Below are 20,587 nucleotides of genomic sequence, written 5' to 3'. Positions count from 1 at the left end.
CCCGATAGCATGTTAGCCTCTCCAGCTGAACGGCATGGTCCGGGACGCTGTTGTTGAGCCAAGTTTCCGTGAAAATATAAACACAACAGTCTCTCACGGTCTTCTGAGTTGACTGAAGTAAGCGGATGTAGTCCAGTTTATTGTCCAACGATCTTACATTCGCCAAAAGCATGGTGGGGATAGCTGGCTTGTGTGGGCTAGCTGCTAGCCTCGCTCGGATACCTCCCCGCTTACCGCGCTTCTGCCGTCTCTCCCGCCGCCTGTGGCGCTTCCATTGTGGGCGAGCTGCAGCGGTGGAGGTCGGTGGGGGTGCGGGTGTCCGGAGCACGCCGCAGGCTCGCAGCTCTTCTCGGAGATCGCGGTTTAAATCCAAAAGTGAGTTTCTACCGGCTTCCAGCAGAAACTCACGGCTGTAGGTGCGTTTCAGGACGTGAACGCACGACAAATACGTACAAAAACAGGACAAAAAACACGAAAGCGCTGTATCCTCGGGAGAGCGAGAAGCCGCAGCGTGTGCACGCGCCGCCATTCTTAGTTTAGAAGAAACCTTTGGAGGAACCCAGACTTATAAGAGGGGACCCATCCTAGTCAGCTTAAAGTGCTTAAAAATAATGGTTTAGTATTTTCAGGGGAGTAGCAACCAAAGCAATGGAGGCAGTTAAATACTGCTGGTTAGAGTTCATGTAAACTTTAATATAGTCAGTAGTGATGTTTGAGCAACTAGTCCAAGACAGGGGGCATAAACTGGGCAGTGGGCAGCTGGTCTGTGGCAGGTGACGGGAGAACCTGAGGGTGCAACATAGGGATGTGCGATACTGCAAAAATTGGAGTCAATCCAATACCAAGTAAGTACAGGGCCAGTATTGCTGATACCGATACTGATACCAATACCGATACTTACTTTACTAGTATTATTTTCTTTTGTGTAGGGCAGAGCTATGTATCATAATTTATTAAGTCAAATGCACCATCAATATGCAAATTTGAATGAAAACTTAAATTATTTATGGGAGGGGCTAATTGAGCATGAGTGAAGTGTGAGAAGAGCGGTGTTGTATGGCCAGTCAGTCACTCTGTAAATGCCTGGAGTTGCACTGAAGATAAACTGAAACTTTTGATAACTTCTGATAAACTGAAACGGAATCAATCTCATCACACAGGTATCAATTAATACCCAGTACCAATGTATGAATTATGAATTAATTCTACCAGTCAGGTATTAAGGAGCAGTAAAGCCACTCTGCTGAAGTTTTCAGTGAAGTTTCTCCAGCCCTAAGGCTGGCTGCAGCAGCATTAGCATTAGCTGATAACCCCAGTGCTAGCTACTGTGCTAGTTAACGAAACACTCAGGGTTTCACAGTCTAGCGCTGTTGGGCGGCATTTATATCCTGCTAGCGCTACAGTTAGCGGCTAATGCTAATACTGCTGCACCCAGCCTTAGTGCTGGAGAAACAACATGGCGGCACCCTTGTTTACTTCGATGTAGGCATCCTTACTAGTGTCGCTTAATGCGCCTTGTAATGCGGTGCGTTTTATGTATGAAAATAGACCAGAAAATACACGTTTATTGATAGTGCGCTCTAAAATCTGTGCATTTTATAGTCCGAAAATATGGTAATTGCCTGCAGTGGGCTGTAGTGAACAACAGCACCAGATCCTCAGTTTACAACAAAGTTATATTCCAGAGTTGGGGGGCTTTATATATAAGATATACAGGGGTTGGACAATGAAACTGAAACACCTGTCATTTTAGTGTGGGAGGTTTCATGGCTAAATTAGAGCAGCCTGGTGTCCAATCTTCATTAATTGCACATTATTGCACCAGTAAGAGCAGAGTGTGAAGGTTCAATTAGCAGGGTAAGAGCACAGTTCTGCTCAAAATATTGCAATGCACACAACATTATGGGTGACATACCAGAGTTCAAAACAGGACACATTTGTGATGCATCAAGAGCCACGGTATCCAGGGTAATGTCAGCATACCACCAAGAAGGACCAACCACATCCAACAGGATTAACTGTGGATGCTGTAAGAGGAAGCTGTCTGAAAGGGATGTTCGGATGATAACCTGGATTGTATCCAAAAAACATAAAACCACGGCTGATCAAATCACGCAGAATTCAATGTACTCAACTCTCCTGTTTCCACCAGAACTGTCCGTCCCCACAATAAATTATTGTGCTCTAAAACCAGGTGTTTCAGTTTCATTGTCCAACTCCTGTAGATAGAGAAAAAATATATAGAAAGCTCTTCCCCTGCTGAAGTTAAACAGGGAAATATAAAGCTCTATACATCACAGCTCATACATAATGGGACTTTCCCAGAACATCATGTTCTTTACTGTGACAGTTTGGTTATTGTCATAAAGAAGATGACCCTGTGTTTTCCTCCGGAACATTATGTAAATCAGCAGTAAAACAGAACCACAGAACACAGAAGTCTACACAGACTAACAGGGTAATCATTAAGCAACATTTTCATTTTATGTACAAACATACTGTGTTTCTTCCCTGTTCAGCTGCACACAACACACACTGCAGGACACACACCCAGACTACCAGATCACCTGTACACACAGGAACAGGTAAAAAAAAAAATTCTTTTATATCTTTTTTTCCTATTTCCGTAGTTCATGAAACTTGGTGACACTTTACAATAAGGGTAAATTAATTAACTGTACTTATGACAGAATGCCTCAATTAATTAGTTAAACTTATTTAAAAATATTAAATGTCTCCATTCATTATTATTTACAATATGCTTCTGCATTAAAATGCATTAATGTTTAAAAAAATTAAAACTAGTGTCAATTGATCATTAGTTGAGACATTGCCTTTATTTTAACTTACAGTTAATTGTGACTTTTATTGTAAAACATTACCAGAAATGTTATTATTTATTAAATAAATGTTTTATTTCTAGTGACATCAAAATAATTAAAGTGAAAAAACACAAGGAAAATGTATTAATTCTGTTAGAGACATCAAAAAAGTAAAAACACCAGGAAAACTTCTGGATATTCTGTATGTTTTACATTCTGTTCTTATTATTCATCTTCATTTTTATCATGAACAGTGAAATAGTGTAAATGTACAGGTATTCTACACTGAGAGAAGATTCATTTTTATATGTATATTAAAAAACACTTCTGACTGTTAATCTGCAGAATTTTTAGACTGATAAATATGTAAAAGGGACAGATAATATATTTTTACAGTGATTTAAGTTTTAGTGAATTTTCCTACTTTTATCACAAGTAGAATAAAAAAAATATGGATACATTTTTTATATAATTTTCATAATTACATGAAAAACGTGCTAACCACTAACAGTGTGAAGGTAATAGAAGGTAATTATTTTATTTTTTATTATTTTAACAATTGAAAAACAGGCATGAGACACAGATATCATGAAATATTGCCCTTTGGAATTTCCCCATACCCTCATATCCACCCATACACACACCCACAATCTTGCTAGAGGGCTTGACAGAAACATACACACACACACACACACATGTAAATGAATTAACGTGAAAAAAAGTCATAATTATAATATAATATATGGGTGCATCTCAAAAAATCAGAATATCATTAAAATGTTACTTTATTTCAGTAATTCAGTTTAAAATGTGAAACTCATATATTATATAGATGTATTAAACACAGAGTGATCTATTTTAAGTGTTTATTTCTTTTATTGTTGATGATTATGGAATAAAACCCTAAAAATCAGTGTCTCGCAACATTAGAATATTACATAAGAGCAATTGGTGCTTTCGGCACCGTGGGCAGTGTGCCAAGTCCTGCTGGAAAATGAAATCCACATTTCCATAAAAGTTGTCAGTAGCAGAGGGAAGCATGAAGTGCTGTAAGATTTTGTGGGAAAACACAACAGCACTGACTTTTGACTTGATAATAAAACACAGTGGATCAACACCAGCAGATGACATGTCTCTCCTCTAAACCATCACTGATTGGTGGAAACTTCACACTAGACCTCGAGCAGTTTGGACTGTGTGTCTCTCCACTCTTCCTCCAGACTCTGCTCCCTTGATTTACTTTAAATGAAATGTAAAATGTACTGATGATCAGTGATGGTTTGGAGAGACATGTCATCTGCTGCTGTTGATCCACTTTGAATGATGAGTTGCACCTTTTTTAGCGATTGAGAGTGAGGAAATATTCCAAACAGAAAAGTCACATTCATCATCCCTATCTGAGAAAAATCGTTGCTTATTTGCATTGCATTGAGCCGTGGCACAAACAGTAAACCCAGTCATGTGTGACGCTCATTCATAGTCTGAAATGTTAATCCACTCCAAAAATCCCTTCCAGGACTTTTACAATGCAAAATAGATATAGATTCTAGAGTTTAATAAAATACTTCTATAGAAGCTGAAGAAGAATCAACTCAAGCTTTTTACTCTTTAAGTAAAAGTGTTTAAAAAGTACTGCTTTCAAAACTACTTAAAGTATAAAAGTAAAAGTAATGTAAGGATAAAAAAATAAAAAAGCCATTAAGAACAAAAGCTTAGGCCACGCCCACAGAGTCCTATAGTGCACTACCCCCCCCCCCCTCCCCAAAACACATTTTACTAAAAGCTATAATGACTATAATGTTCTATTATTAAAATGTTAATGTTGATAATATAATTTGGGATTTTGTTCTAGGCTGTTCCCTGTTTCAGCTGCATATATGCTGATTGTAAATGAATGTATTTTAGTAGAATGTAAATATATTAAAGTTAAAGTTTAGTTGGGCTGGAGTTTATCTGGAGTTCTCTTGAGTCTCTGCACGGATCATCTTCATACTAGACTACATACGTCTGCTATGTTCTTACTGGATGGGGTAATCGGCATAGCTAAATTGGGGGAGTTGGATAAAATTTTGTGAAAGATTGTGTGATCTCTCTCTCTCTCTCTCTCTCTCTCTATCTCTCTCTCTCTCCCTCTCTCTCTCTGATCTCTCTCTCTCTCCACAGTCATGAGGTCAGCACTGCATTGTCTCCTGCTGTTCTCAGGTCAGTGGAGTTCATGATCATGTGTAAAACTCTCTGCTGCTTCATTACTGTACTGCCATGCTGATGAGAGATTTTAACCCCTACAGCTCTGTGGACTCTCTCCTTCTGTGGAACTCCTCAGTTTTACATGGTGAACGACAAAATGAACTGGACTGAAGCTCAGAAATACTGCAGAGAGGAATTCACTGATCTGGCAACCATTGAGAACCAGGAGGAAATGGATGCTGTAAAAGCTGCTCTCAACATGACAGTAGGCCCCTTCTGGATCGGACTGAGACAGAATGCTGAACAGAACGGCGCAGTAAGCAGTTGTAAAGATTTTTTATTTAGCTAAAAATGTTAATTTTCAAAAAAATTTACTTATATTGGTTATTAATAGTATTAATAGACTGTTGCTACGATATCATAGGTTGTAGCTATGGGGTTGCAAGATGTTTGATATGCTAATTACTATGGTATTTCTTGATATTTGCTAAGGTATTTGCTGTGCCAATTTGAATGGTTGCTATGGTGTTTCAAGGTGTTTGACAGGTAGCAGGTCATGCCAGGCTCATATTATTTTAGCCAAGTTTTTCAGTCGCCGACAGTTTTTCGTTGATCACCGACAAAAACCTTGATTTGAATGTGAATCGGGGATTTTCTGCATTTGCTCAGTTGTGTGGTGTGAGTTGCAGATGCCCAGCAAATATTTGCTAAACATCTGACCCAGTTGGTGACTCGGAGTCAAGAGCAGTGGCTACATACAGCCAATGGGATCATGCAGAAAGAGAAAGAGAACCAGAGCTGTTTTTAAAAGTCTGACCACTTTATATCAGAAAATCGTAATTAATATGGGACTCCGAGTGGTCCAGCAGTTTAAAGCACTGTTACTATTTTCGGGAGATCGTTGGTTCAAATCCTGGTCATACTGCTTGCCATCAGCAGCTGGAGCCCTGAGAGAGTACAATTGGCCTTGCTGTCTCTGGATGGGTAGCTGATTAGCAGCTGAATGGGTGGGACAATTGGCCTAGCTAAATTGGAAATTTGAAATAAAATGTATATATAAAAAAACAGTAATTAACTACATATCTGCATTTTCCTTTAATTTTGGAAAACAGAATAATGTATTTTACAAAAAAAAGCACAGAAAAACATTAGCTTTACCCAGTAAAAAAAACTATAATTTCTGCTATCGTGAGCTGATGCTGATACTGATACAGTCAGAGCAAAAAAATATAAGGCATGGATTTTAAAACCCAAAAAACTTAAAAATGTCTGCGGTAACAAAACATTTTATATTGTTCTGTGTTGAAGACATAAGTATATATTTCAGTATAAATATGATCTAATAATTACAGTATAAACCCTCACATAAATTCATACATTCTGTACTCACTTTAAGTGGGTATTCTCCTTGCCAGAGATTATCTGGCATGGCTTTGCTAGTTCTGCCGTAAATTTAGTTCTCCTGACAAAACAGGTTCTTAAATAGCATCTAGGTGAGTCAGCTATTTCCCACGGTGAAAAATCATGTAATGTGTGACCCTGTGTTGCTGATCAGTCATGTAGTGTGAAAAAACAACTGAAGGACGATTACAGCATAATAACTTGACCACTCAAACAGTTATGTAATGTGAACCTGGCATAAGATACATGGGTTGTATGGTGTTACTAATGTATTTTAGGTGGTTGCTGTGGTATGCTACGTTAGAAAACTAAATCATTGGTCCATTTCTTTAGTGCATTGGACATTACTTTCCTGGGTTTTATAACTTAACAGCAATTTTAACATCATTACTCTTACATTACAACCTTGACTAAATACCTTACAGTCCCATACAGGCTGTGTATTTAGTATCATGTCACTAAAAGGCTGTAACGAACCTGCTTCAAGATGAGGTTAATAACTAACCCAAAACTGACAGACAGACAGACAGACAGACAGACAGATAGATAGATAGATAGATAGATAGATAAATAAGACTATATAAGACTATAGAATATAAAACTATAGAAGATTCTAACTTAGATTTTAAATATTAACTATACCTTATAACAGGGGTGTCCAAACTTTTTTTGTTGGGGGCCAGAAGGAGAAATATATTTGAAGTCACGGGCCACACTCTGTAATAAAACAAATAATGAAATATACCACTTTAAATAATACTTTTTCCTGATTATTTCATTTACACACCATTTTACTTGACTTACTCTCTTTATCTTTGACAGTGTTGTGTAAACTAAGATTTGTCAAATTGATGTTTCATTTCATGATGTCTCTTAATATTAAACTCCTTAATTACGGCAACTTTTAGACTCTGTTTTTCTGCACTAGAAATGCGCACCCTCTCCGCTTTTAGACTCTTTTGCCCCGTTTCTGACACCTAGCTTTTAAACTTTTAATCTCACATTATAAAAACCTGCTTAACAGCTGAAACGTGCCGCAAATGGCCCGCGGGCCGTAGTTTGGACACCCCTGCCTTATAAGATATAAGTAAAAACAAAAAATGCTGAATGAAGAATATATACATGAATATATAAATACATATTTGTATAACAACATAGTAGTGTTTTAATCAGTTTATTGATCAGTTATTAACGTGTCTCTAGAGCTGGATCTGGTCAGATGGGAGTAACTCCTCATACAGAGACTGGAACACTGGAAAACCGAACAATAAAGGGAGTGATAACTGTGTGGGTTCATATAGGGATTATGGATACAGATGGGGTGATGCACACTGTAGAAAAGAAAGTTCATTTGTCTGCTATGAAGGTGAGTAATATGAGGTAATATGAGTTAATTACCTTATTGACTTATCATACAATATGTGTAAATATCTTCGACAATTTATTTTGCAGAAGTTAGTATTGCTTATTGGATTTACTTAGTAAGGAGAGCCCATTTAGATAAATAGGACCATTAATATTTAGGATATTTTCGCAGTATTTCAGTTCTTTAATACAATTCTTAAATGTTCACAGCTCTTTTGAAAGGGTGTTGCTGCAGAAGTTCAGGAAGTTTAATTTTTTCATTTGTTCATGTGATTTTCATTGTGTTTCATTGTGTTTCATTGTGTTAGTGATGGAGAGGAACAAATTTTATGGGTTATTTTTTTTACCTGATCATAGTGTTTTAGTTTGTTTAAATCAGGCTCTCACATGTCCCAGGAATGGGTGAACCAAAGACCAAATAAAAAAAAAATACAATACTTGTCATATAGTGTATACTCAGCGTTACTGATGGTGTTACTAATTTTAATGTAAGTGTTAATAAAGTATTTAGTCTGACACTTTCATATATGGAGCTCAGCCCTGTTAATTATATATATATATATATATATATATATATATATATATATATATATATATATATATATATATATATATATATATATATACAGTGAGTCCAAGAAGTATTTGATCCCTTGCTGATTTCCTTCGTTGGCCCACTAATAAAGACATGATCATTCTATACTTTTAATGGTAGATGTATTCTTACATGGAGAGACAGAATATTAAAAAGAAAATCCAGAAAATAAATCTAAGGAATATATATTAATTGATTTGTATTTCATGGAGTGAAATAAGTATTTGATCCCTTAGTATTCATTAGCAGTTCTGGCTTTTACAGACCAGTTAGACACTCCCAATCAACTTGTTACCTGACCTGAAGCCACCTGTTCTCACTAATCACTTGTGTGAAAAACACCTGTCCACAGAATCAGACAGATCACACAGATTTCAAGTCTCCAACATGGGTGAAACCAAAGAGCTGTCACAGGACCTCAGAGTCAGAATTGTTGACCTTCACAAAGCTGGAATGGGCTACAAAAAGATTAGTAAGGTGTTGGATGTGAAAGTAACAACTATTGGTGCAATTATCAGAAAGTTTAAAGAGTATAACATGACAATCAACAGACCTCGGCCCGGTGCTCCAAAGAAGATTTCGCCTCGTGTGTTGGAGCCAGTTTTAGTTTCCTTAGATTAAATTCTTATTTTGGTTAACTTACTTTGGTTTGCTGGCCTCAGGCCATGGACTTTTATTTTGACACAGTTTTTGGTCACCTGACCAGGTAAAGATGGCTGCCTCTCACTTAGTAGACAGTCTCAGTTAGACAAAGAAAAGGGTTGTAGTGATATAGTTTTTTACCGCTTTAACCACTTTAAGCTTGAATATTTGGAAGCCTTTGAACTTGGAAAAATAATTACTTAAGTTTATTCTTTAAACTTGTTTATGTTGAGTCTTTACATTTGGTTTACTTTGCATTAGTTGGATAACAAACAATTTAGATTGCTTCACTGTGTAGCACCTGTTTGGCTGCCTATACCCTCTCCCTTCTCCCTGCTGCTGCCTGCCTGCCTGCCTGCATGCCATTGCCCTTTCCTTCTGCCTGCCTGCTACTTACCTGCTTGTGGCCTACTTACCTCCATCTTCAACATCTTCATTCATCTGGACCAAGGTATGAACAACAGCTGTACACAGTGTTTAAAGATAAGCGCGTGACAACCACTATACTACATTTACCTTTTTAAAGATTTGATTGACTCGAAACTGGAACTCACACACTGTATATATATATTATATTATATATACCCCCATCAAGGCTGGGAGGGGGTTGCTTCCCTACTAGCCCACCGCGCTCTGCAAAACCAGCAAGCTGATTGGCTGTTTCTTGAACTTGCTCCGTGATTAGCGTTAAGAGATTTCCCATTTACACAGCGCTCATCAACAGTCTCCTTATTAATAATACAGCTGAGCTAATAGATATGATTGAGGGCTACTGGAAAATTATTCGGGGCTAAAGCCCCGGAAGCCCAGGCCAGGCGACGCCCCTGGTAATGTTCCTCGTGTGTTTAAATCAATTACATTTGTGTTTATGGGAAATCAACAGCTGCTTTTCCACTACAGTACTGAACAGTTCTGAGCATGGATCATATCTGTTCTGTTGGCTTTTCCATGTACAACATGGCTCAGCATCGAATACTTATGAACCAAATTGGGACCGTTTTTTTTTTTTTTTGCATGATTATTTAACCATACTTAGGGCCACATTGGGTGGGAGGGCTTAAAGCAGAGGTGTCCAAACTTTTTTTGTTGGGGGCCAGAAGGAGAAATATATTTGAATTCACGGGCCACAGATTCTGTAATAAAACAAATAATGAAATATACCATTTTAAATAATTAATTTTCCTGATTACATTTACACACCATTTTACTTGACTTACTATCTTTATCTATTGTTGACAGTGTTGTGTAAACTAAGATTTTTCAAATTGATGTTTAATTTCATGCTGTCTCTTAATATTAAATTCCTTAATTATGGCAACTTTTAGACGCTTTTGCCCTTATTTCTGCGCTACAGCTGAACACTCTCTCCGCTTTTAGACTCTTTGGCCCATTTTTAGCGCTAGAAATGCGCACCCTCTCCGATTTTAGACTCTTTGGCCCATTTTTTGCGCTTGAAATGCGCACCCTCTCCGCTTTTAGACTCTTTGGCCCGTTTTTCTGCACTACAACTGCGCACCCTCTCCGCCTTTAGACTCTTTGCCTCGTTTTTCAGCGCTAGAAATGCGCACCCTCTCCGCTTTTAGACTCTTTGGTCCGTTTCTGACACCTAGCGTTCAAACTTTGAATCTCACATTATAAAAACCTCCTTAACAGCGGGCCAACTTTCATTCTATTTCTAAAATACCTCGCGCAAATGGCCCGCGGGCCGTAGTTTGGACACCCCTAACTTAAAGACTAAGGAATCTGCCTATTGGCTAGACGGGGCTGGGCTGTCCTGTTGGGGATGTTGCAGAGATCCCACCTCTCACGGAAGTTTAGGGAGTATCTTGTATTTAAATATGTGCTGTCTAATTCCTGAAAAATCATTTTTAGAGCATCCTGATTGGTCTCGCTTTATTCTTAGTTGACCCATTTTAAGAGTTTATTTGATCCAGTGCCAAGACCCAGACTTCAGGATTTAAGCTATATTTAACACACAGAGCAAGACACCGTTGGGTAAATCCATTGAGACACTTGTACCTACAGTATGAAAGGGATAACTCTGTTCTGTTTCAGAGCAAGTATCTGCTCTGATCCTGATTAAAGAGAAGAAGACGTGGTGGGAAGCTCTGAGATACTGCAGAGAGAATCATGTGGACCTGGTCTCTGTTCACACTGAGGGAATTCAGCGCTGGGTGAAGACTGTAGCTAGAAACGCCTCCACTGATAATGTGTGGGTGGGTCTGCGTCACACCTGTGCTCAGGGGTTCTGGTTCTGGGTGAGCGGGTCGACTATCTGCTACCAGAACTGGGCTCCAGGGAACGGGACGGGAGTGGAGGACTGCAGGAATGGAGAAAGATCAGGAGCGGTTCAGTCTGGAAGTAAGCAGTGGATCAGTCTGCTGGAGACCCAGACCCTCAACTTCATCTGCACTGAATCTGATGGTGAGACCAGAACTTCTGTTCTGTTCTTTATTCTGAATTTGTGTTCACACACTGAACCAGTTATTAATCCTGATTTTCTGTTTTGTTTTTTGTTTTTTTTAGATCTGTGGGTGAAGATTCAGGCACGTCATTAATATCCTAAGATCTACTTCCTGTACTGCACAGTAGTGTAGACTTTCATTTCTTTTCATTCTCTTTCCCATCATGCTTTTGCATTTTTTAAACATTAGGCTGAGACTATGGAGTTAAATTGGGGTCAAATCGGTGAAAAAGAAGCCAAATTCAGCCTCTTGCTCAATTTAACAACTGAAAACAACAATATTATCAGTCAGATGTTCATTGCTATCTTGACGATGCAGGTGCAGGGGCACTCATCATGCAACAATAACTTTTTAAACTGATCAGAAATGTATTTCTCAAAAAGCATTTATTTTAAAACAAATACAAATATATAATACACAACATTGTTTAACTCCCTATATTTTATACTTTTTGCTGTCTGCAACAGACACTGTCTGGGATCTTTTTCCTGAAGTTATTCCTTTCATTTTATTAAAGGTGTCCTTCTGCTAAAATCCACTTTTTTTTTCACTTTTTTGTCCTTTGTGAAATACTGTAGGTCTCTCTGAGTTGTATATGATGCTGCACATGAAACTGTTTCTCAGCCTCTACTGTCTGCAGTAGCTAGTAAAAGAAAAGCCTCAGAAATACGGAGCTTACAGCTTCGGTTCACAGAGATAGTTAGCGTTAGCTATCTTGTGTAAGTAACTGTAGGTTTAAATCGGATCTCCGGTTGATTCTGTGTTTTACCGAGACCCTAAATATACACTAGAGAAGCGCGGTTTGACAAGGCAGCAACTTGACAGAACACCGTCCAAAGCGGAGGCCATTCGCTTCGGATTTTCGAATATAGAGCGACTCTGGGGCTTCAACATGGTGAATCACCAAGTCTGAGGTAAGAGTTTAGAGTTTAGTAGCGTTTGTTTTGCTAAAAGAAACAGCTTTAATAGCGTTTCTCAGCCATGGGGGACGCTCAAGTCTGACGTGAAAGTCTGAAGTGAAGTTTAAGGGTTAACTTTACCCTAACACTCAGTGCTGTATCATTATAAAAAAGGCTGTATCTCTGAAAACATTTTGTCCTTTGAGTTTCAGAGCTGTAAAATTAACTGTGGGAGGAGGCAGCAGGTAGGCGTTCTCTGCTGCAGTGCTGTTAGCCAATCAGAAGTGATGTACTTGCATGTATGAATATACATGAACAAGAGCCCAAATCCTGTCTTTCTCCAGAGACCTCTTATTCAGTGATCTAAAGCAGGACTAAATAGAAACACCAGAGCACAAAAACAAAACGTCTCACATGGCATTCATTCATACTAGAGACCACAACTAGACAACTAGGTAAAAATGAATTAAAACGATGAAATGAGACCTTTAAGACCATTGTATTTTCACATTTCCAACATTGTAATCTGTATGCAATTCTGTATGTGCTGAATAAATAGAGATTATTGTATTAATGTGTGAATTTATGTGGGTATTCAGTCATCAGCCCACGCCTGATGTTAGACATTAGGCTTGGTGCTAATAGGTTTTCTTAAAAAGAGTCTTATTCTACTAGCAGTACTTCTCTATCAACACTACCCTGGTGAAACAAATATATACTTAATTGTACCTAAAACATATTGAGAAATGTCTAAGTATGCTGTTAATATACTAACAGATTTATGTACTCACTTAAAATATATTAAAAGTTAATTAAAATTATGTTTGAAACTTTGATCATACTTTTTAAAAAGTACAATATAGTGTATTTTAAATAAATAGACTACTATGAAGTACACGTTTAGTTTAATGTAATTCAATATACTTCTAAAATACGTATTTCCACATATACTTTTGTACATTTTTAGCAAAGTGTGTTAAAAACAGCTGTTACAGTAGTTCACTTTAAGTGTAATATATCGTGTAACTTTATAGGAAGTAAATTAAATTACTACATTTATAAAATACAAAGTAATTTTGTAACATGCTAAAAATTGTAGTAGAGTATATTAATATATTTATTTTACTTCTTACAAAAGACAGCAACAAAAAGCATATTTGTACTCTAATGTAAATAGATCACATATATTTAATATTAGTTCTTAGTACACTTCTAATATACTCAGTGTATAATAGTGATACAGTTGTAAAACTCGTTAAATATATTATAATTTTACCGTAAGCATATTTAAAATTTAGGGTTACATACATAAAGTAATATGTTTAAAAAATATATATAAAATATATATTTTAAAAGTTCCATTTTAGTACAGTTAAGCACAATTTAAGTAAGACTTTTGTACTATTGTTACACAATTAAAGTAAAATAAGTGCCAAAATAAGTGTTCCATTTTAGCGCTCTTCAAATATACATTTTAATAATAATGTGGCTACAAGAACACTTTACTGCACTACAGCATAATAATGCTTAGTATACTTTAATCTACTTTTTTCACTAGCGTAGACAAGCTGTGTGTGTTTGCTTATTTGTATTAATAATTCGTGTAACTTGAAGTAGCTGATTATAGCATAAATTAGAAAGGAGTGTCTTTAAACATTTAGATATTTACTGTAAACACTGTAATAACAGTTAAGAAAGATAAGCTAACTGATAAAGGTGATTCTAATCGGTTATGTCACAGCCTATTGAGGAAACAGATGAAGGAAAATAGATCCTTGTCTTTTTTAAAACATGAACAAATGCTAATCTGTTTATTTGCATTGCCGACGGCAACTTCCTGTAAATAAGCATCAACACAGAAATAGAGAACAGGGGTAGAGCTGTACTGAGATCAGATAGATAGATAGATAGATAGACTTTATTGATCCCAGAGGGGAAATTTTGGAGATCTAGCAGCGGGTATACACAGTACACAAAAGTAACTAGGAAGGATAAGATAAAACAAAACATATAAAAGGAAAATACTAAAAAATGTGTATAACAATTTGTATTTGTAAACAAATACAAAAAATACAAATACAATAAAATATATAAAGTAGAGTCAGTACAAAGTACAAAATATATAAAGTACAGTCAGTAGTGTGTAATGGAGATGAACAGTGCAGTTGAACACCAGTTGATGTGCATAAAATGAGGGTATATGATGCCAGCCATACAAAAAGTGCAAATACACAGTTATATAATAATTTACATTTGCAGTGCAAGCTTGTGCAAAAACTACTAGTGCAAAATAATGTAATGTAAAAGGGCACCTCTGAGAGTGTGTCTGCTGAGATGAGGGGTGTGTTCATGTAGTGACCAGAGTGGCCAGAGTGAAAAAGTGTCACAGAGTCTTTAGTTTGCTGTGCTGAGAGGAGTTGAACAGTCTTATGGCCTGAGGGACAAAAGACTTTCTGAGTCTGTCTGTGGAGCAGGATTGGGGCAGCAGTCTGTCGCTGAATGAGCTCCTCTGCCTGGTGATGGTGCTCTGGGTGCAGAGGGTGGTAAACATTGTCCATGATGTTCAGCAGCTTGCTGAGGGCTCTCCTCTACCCCAGTGGTGTTAAGGACTCCAGCTCTAATCCCAGCACAGAACCAGCTTTCCTCCCAGCCTGTCCAGTCGTCCAGCGTCCCTCTTACTGATGCTGCCTCTCCAACACACTACAGCGTAAAAGAGGACGCTGGCTACCACAGACTGGTAGAACATCAGCAGGAGTTTCTGGCAGATGTTGAAAGACCTGAGCCTTCTGAGGAAGTACAGTCTGCTCTGGACCTTCCTGTAGAGGGAGTCAGTGTTCACTGAACAGTCCAGCCTATCGTCCAGGTGCACGCCAAGGTATCTGTAGGATTTGACCACCTCCACATCAACCCCCTCGATGGAGATTGATTGCTGAGCAGAGGGCCTGGACCTCCTGAAGTCTATGCACATCTCCTTTGTTTTGGAGATGTTCAGCTGCAGATGGTTCGTTTTGCACCACGTGAGAGAACTTCTGCATGTGTCATGATTCCAAGTGGTATTTGAAGTCTGATGTGTACAGTGTGAACAGGACTGGAGAGAGAACAGTCCCCTGTGGTGCTCCTGTGCTGCTGATCACTGTATCAGAGGAGCAGTCCCTGATCCTGACATGTTGTGGTCTCCCAGTAAGGTAGTCAGTGATCCAGGTGACCAAGTGCATGTCCACCTCCATCTTCATCAGCTTGTCTCTCAGCAGTAGGGGCTGGATGGTGTTGAAGGCACTGGAGAAGTCAAAGAACATGACCCTCACAGCACCTCCCCCCTTGTCCAGATGAGAGTGAGCTCTGTGCAGAAGATAGAGGATGGCATCTTCCACTCCCACCTTTCCCCGGTACGCAAACTGCAGTGGGTCCTCAGCATGGTGGACCTGAGGTCTGAGGTGGTCCAGCAGCAGTCGCTCCATGGTCTTCATCACGTGAGATGTCAAAGCAACCGGCCTGTAGTCATTCAGCTCTTTCGGGTGTGCCTTCTTGGGAACTGGAACGAGGCAGGTTGTCTTCCACGTGGCAGGAACCCACCCTAGACGCAGACTCAGCTTAAACACATGTTGGAGGGGCTCACCCAGTTGGACAGCACATGCCTTGAGCATTCTGGGGCACACTGTCCGGGCCAGCTGTCACACAGTCTCCTCAGCTGTCTCCTGACTTGGTCTGCAGTAAATGTTGGTGGACTGGAGGAGCTGATTCGTCTGCCAGCTGATAGTGTTGATGGTGGTGGTGATGATGATGAAGATGGTGGGGGTGAGGGTGATGGTGGTGATGATGAAGATGGTGGAGGTAAGGGTGATGGTTATGAAGATGATGATGGAGGAGAGGGTGGTGGTGGTGATAAAGATGGAAGTGAGGGTAATGGTGGTGATGATGAAGATGGTGGAGTTGGAGTTGAAGGTCATGGAGATGGTGATGATGGAGATGGAGATGATGGTGATGATGTTGAAGCTGCAGGAGGGTAGGAGGAGGGGGCAGGAGCAGGACAGTCAAACCTGTTGTAAAAGGGTTGCCGCTGTTGTTCTTGGACCCAGTGATGGTTTTCATCGCACCCCAGACTTCCTTCATGTTGTTATCTTGCAGCTTTCTTTCCACCTTTTTCCTGTAAGACTCCTTGGCCTCTTTAATATGTACCTTGAGTTCCCCCTGTACGCGCTTCAGCTTCACCAAGTTTCCATCTTTGAAGGCCCTCTTCTTTTGGTTGAAGAGGTCCTTGACGGTGCTGGGAATTCAGGGTTTGTTGTTTGGAAAGCAGCGTACAGTCTTTGTGGGAACAGCAACATCCATACAGAAATTCAAGTAGTCTGTAACACAGTGAGTCACCCCCTGAATGTCCTCACCATGTGGGTGCAGCAGCACACTCCAGTCAGTGGTGCCATAGCAGTCCCTGAGGGCTTCTTCTGCGTCTGGAGACCAGACTCTGAATACGCGTGTGGTAGTGGGTTGCCTCAGTACCAGTGGTTTGTACTGAGGCTGTAGGAAGGCCAGGTTGTGATCTGATTTCTCCAGCGGTGGTAGTGGAATAGCCCTGTCTGCGTCCCTCACATTAGCATATAGCAGGTCTATGGTACTGTTTTTCCTGGTGCGACAGTCCACAAACTGGAAAAAGGCAGGCAGGGTAGAGTCCAGTGTTATGTGATTAAAATCACCAGTAATCACGTAGAAGGCGTCAGGGTGCTGTGTCTGCAGCGCTGCGACGGTGGAGTGAATGACCTCACACGGCGCCTGCACGTCCACTCTCGGCTGAATGTAAACACAGACGAGGATCGCATGAGAGAGCTCCCGCGGCATGTAATACGGTTGGAGACTCACCGCTAACAGTTCAATATCCCGACAGCAGATCACCTCCTTCACGTTCACATGTCCAGGGTTGCACCATCTGATGTTAATGAAAAGCGTGATCCCCCCCACCTTTCCACTTGCTGCATAGCGCTGGGTCCCTGTCCACCCTCACTGTAGAGAAGCCAGGTAGCTCCACGTTAGCATCCGGCGTGTCGGGGGTGAGCCAGGTCTCGGTGAAACACAGCACGCTACACTCCCTGTAGAGCTTCTGATTCTTCACCAGACACGCTAGCTTGTTGGTTTTGTTGGTCAGTGAGTTGACATTCCCCATAACCAACGATGGAACTGAGGGTTTGTACCTCCAGCGCTTCTCCGTCTTCTTAGCCTTTAGCTTAGCCTTTAGCTTAGCTCCAGCCCTGCAGACTCTGTATTTCCTCCTCAGTTCCTCCTCCTCGGTATTGTGTGGACAATGCCCCCACGTCCCACAGGTTGGAGGGCCAGCAGTTCTTCACGGGAATAAACACGGTATTCCTCGCTGCCTCGCATATTTAAGCTAAAAATATCCTTAGGATATAAATTAGATGCACACTAGACGTATGTAGTAGCACAGAGACGATAAATAAACATGAAAAAACTCAGAAAAACACACAAGGAGACGGAGCTACTGGAACAGGCAGCCACTCGCCCGTGTCGGCAACGGAAGTTGTATCAGTCTCTTTTGTCATCACTCACACATGACAGGAGACACCCACACACCTGGAATCATCCCGCTCATCTTTGTTTCTGAGAGACTCTTCCTCTCTAAAAAGCTCTTTTTATATCCAGTCATATGAGTTAGTTATAAATGCGTCTTATTTCAGCTGTTTTTTTCTATTAGTACCTTTATTTTACATCATTTTTTTGGCCACATTTATCTTGCTGCCAAGAAGTTCTATATGAGTGAAGGCCCTATTTTACACTCTGATTAAGGTGCCTCGGGATGCTCATTGCTATCTTACACCCCGCTAACAGTCTATTTCCACGCCTTCATTGCTTAAATAGCTACAGTGCTTCTGAATATATCTACACTAATGGGTGTGGTGGTCTGGAAGATGGGAGTGTTCAGGTAATCTTTTACCATTTTTTCAGTTACGAGTAACGTTACATAATTACGTAATAACACGTTACTATTTCCAGTCCAGTAATCAGATTAAATTTACATATCATAATCACTGTGTGTTACTTTTTTTGTCATTTTCCTCAGTTAAAAGATTGTATCCGCCAATCCGCCAAAAGTCAGAGGGCACCTGTCTTTTAAAGGGAATGATGAGCAAGTGACACTCTGATTGGTTTATTTCATGTTACACCCAAAACACATCACCAATGATTCATTAAGAGAATTATTACATGTCTTTTGCACATTTCAAGGCGTATTTAATATCAATGAAGTGGTGCATTCCATACAATTATTTTCCTCGCTGTATGTTTTATGTTGTATTGGTAGTTAAAAAATGGGTTTATGAGATCATTTCTTTCTTTGTTTTATGTAGATTTGTTTACATTTTACACACTATCCCAAAGTTTTTGGACTCACGCATATTACTTATTATTATTATTATTATTATTATTATTATTATTATTATTATTATTATTATTATTATTATTATTATTATTGGACTATGCATATGCATATTACATATTACTCACGCATATATTGTATTACTGTACAATGAATAAAGGTCATATTGAAATGATGTGCTTTCTTGCTGTATGAATTTGTATGTTGTTTTTTAATGCAAATGATCATCACGAACATAAACAAAGAAAGTGTGGGTTGTCTTTAGTTTCCTCTTCAGTTGCAACACAATACACACTGCAGAATACACACCCAGATGAGCAGAGCACCTGTACACACTGCAACAGGTAAGATACAGCTTTTATTATATATGAATATAAATATAGACAGTTCTTATGACAGAAAGTCGAAACTAATTATTAATTAACACTAGTTAAGACATTATAGATCATTACAACATGTTTTAACTAATTTCTCAATTCATTATAATTAAAATGTCTTAAGCATTAAAACGTAATGTTATTTCAGTACACATTTAGTAGACATAATTTAACCATGTAACAATGTCTATTACTCTTTATACTTTTATATGTGTCTGTTATTGTAAAGTGCTTCTAGAAAATATACATGTGAAAAACTCTTGGAAATCTTTGTCCTTTTGAACATGTTCAATCATATGGAGATTCATTCATCATATGGCTTCATTTGAACAGTACTAAGAGATGGAACACACATAACAAAACAAATAAAGAAGAAGAAATTACTAAAACATACGTTTTTATACAAACTCTATATCCATCTAAAGCCCTATCGGGACAGAATTAGTTTCTCAGGGGTTTCTGGGGTCATTTTCTCTTTTATGGGGGGGTCCTCTGTAATTTTATTTCCTTCCATGTATGTGTTTTTCTATGTGCTCGTCCTCCAGTAATTTAAGTCCCGTCTGGACTAAATAGCTATGTATCCACTGCCATACATTTTTTAACCAATTGACACCACTTATAATAATGCATTCTGTCTGAGCTCTATGCGTACCTTCAGTTGTTATGTGCAGGATTTAAGATTTTCATGGATTTAAATAAGTCATGACATGAAGTTTGGATTTTACATGATGCTTAAGTCTTAGGGTGCTTTCACACCTGCCTCGTTTGGTCTGGACTTTCGGACTTTTCAGTTTGGTCCGAACCAAAGTAGTAGGTGTGAAAGGGGCCGCGAACCACGGTCCGGACCAAAGGACCAGATTTTGGTCCAACCAAGAGAGGTGGTCTCGTCCCGGATCTTCTGAACTATGGTCCGGTTCTCCTGCAGTGTAAAAGCGCTTTTCTGGATGGTTCGAACTTTCGGACCAATTACAGGAAGCTGAGCAGGCGTTCCTCAACAACGGCAGCAGAAGAAGAAAAATAACCAACTACTACTGACTGCAGCCTGCAGGAAGGCGGAGTTAGACGTCCAGCGCGTCCAGTCCCGCCCACTTTGTCCACGCCTCACCTCGTCAGTCTCAAAAGCTTGTAGTGTATAAACAGTATTTAAGCCGGACGATGCGGCACATTATATTTAAAATCCACTAACTGCCCTGTACACTGTTTACTTTCGTTCAGAGGCGGAGCTATCATAAGACATGATGATAACAAAGTGGGCGGGACTGGATGGCATGACGCTAACAAAGTGGGCGGAGCTGCACGCACTGGACGTCCAACTCCACCTTCCTGCAGGCTGCAGTCAGTACCCTCTCAAAATAACCGGAAAAGCAGGAAAAATGAGGCGGGGATACAGCTGCTTCCAGAGAAGCACGTTCGTTTGGGGAATTTGAACTAATCTAGAGTACTGTGCCTGAA

At 39.4% G+C, this 20,587-nt stretch overlaps 1 protein-coding gene across 21 annotated transcripts in view; it reads left to right on the top strand.

Moving 5' to 3' along the window:
* Positions 1 to 20,587, top strand: part of LOC111188288 (macrophage mannose receptor 1-like) — a 111,410-nt gene that overhangs the window by 49,915 nt on the left and 40,908 nt on the right. For 12 of the 21 annotated variants that reach the window (XM_049482878.1, XM_049482876.1, XM_049482879.1 and 9 more), the window contains one exon: positions 11,539 to 12,880. The exons of 8 other annotated variants lie outside the window; for them this stretch is intronic. In XM_049482878.1, coding sequence (XP_049338835.1) covers positions 11,539 to 11,570 — 32 coding nt within the window. In that variant the 3' untranslated portion in view covers positions 11,571 to 12,880. Of the gene's footprint in view, positions 1 to 4,985; positions 5,025 to 11,538; positions 12,881 to 20,587 lie in introns of those variants that run through there. One more of the 21 variants, XR_007440446.1, reaches the window with a different exon arrangement.

The sequence above is a fragment of the Astyanax mexicanus genome, chromosome 8 (genome assembly GCF_023375975.1).
Source record: "Astyanax mexicanus isolate ESR-SI-001 chromosome 8, AstMex3_surface, whole genome shotgun sequence".
Taxonomy (NCBI): Eukaryota; Metazoa; Chordata; class Actinopteri; order Characiformes; family Acestrorhamphidae; genus Astyanax; species Astyanax mexicanus.
This window is presented reverse-complemented; position numbering and strand designations above follow the sequence as displayed.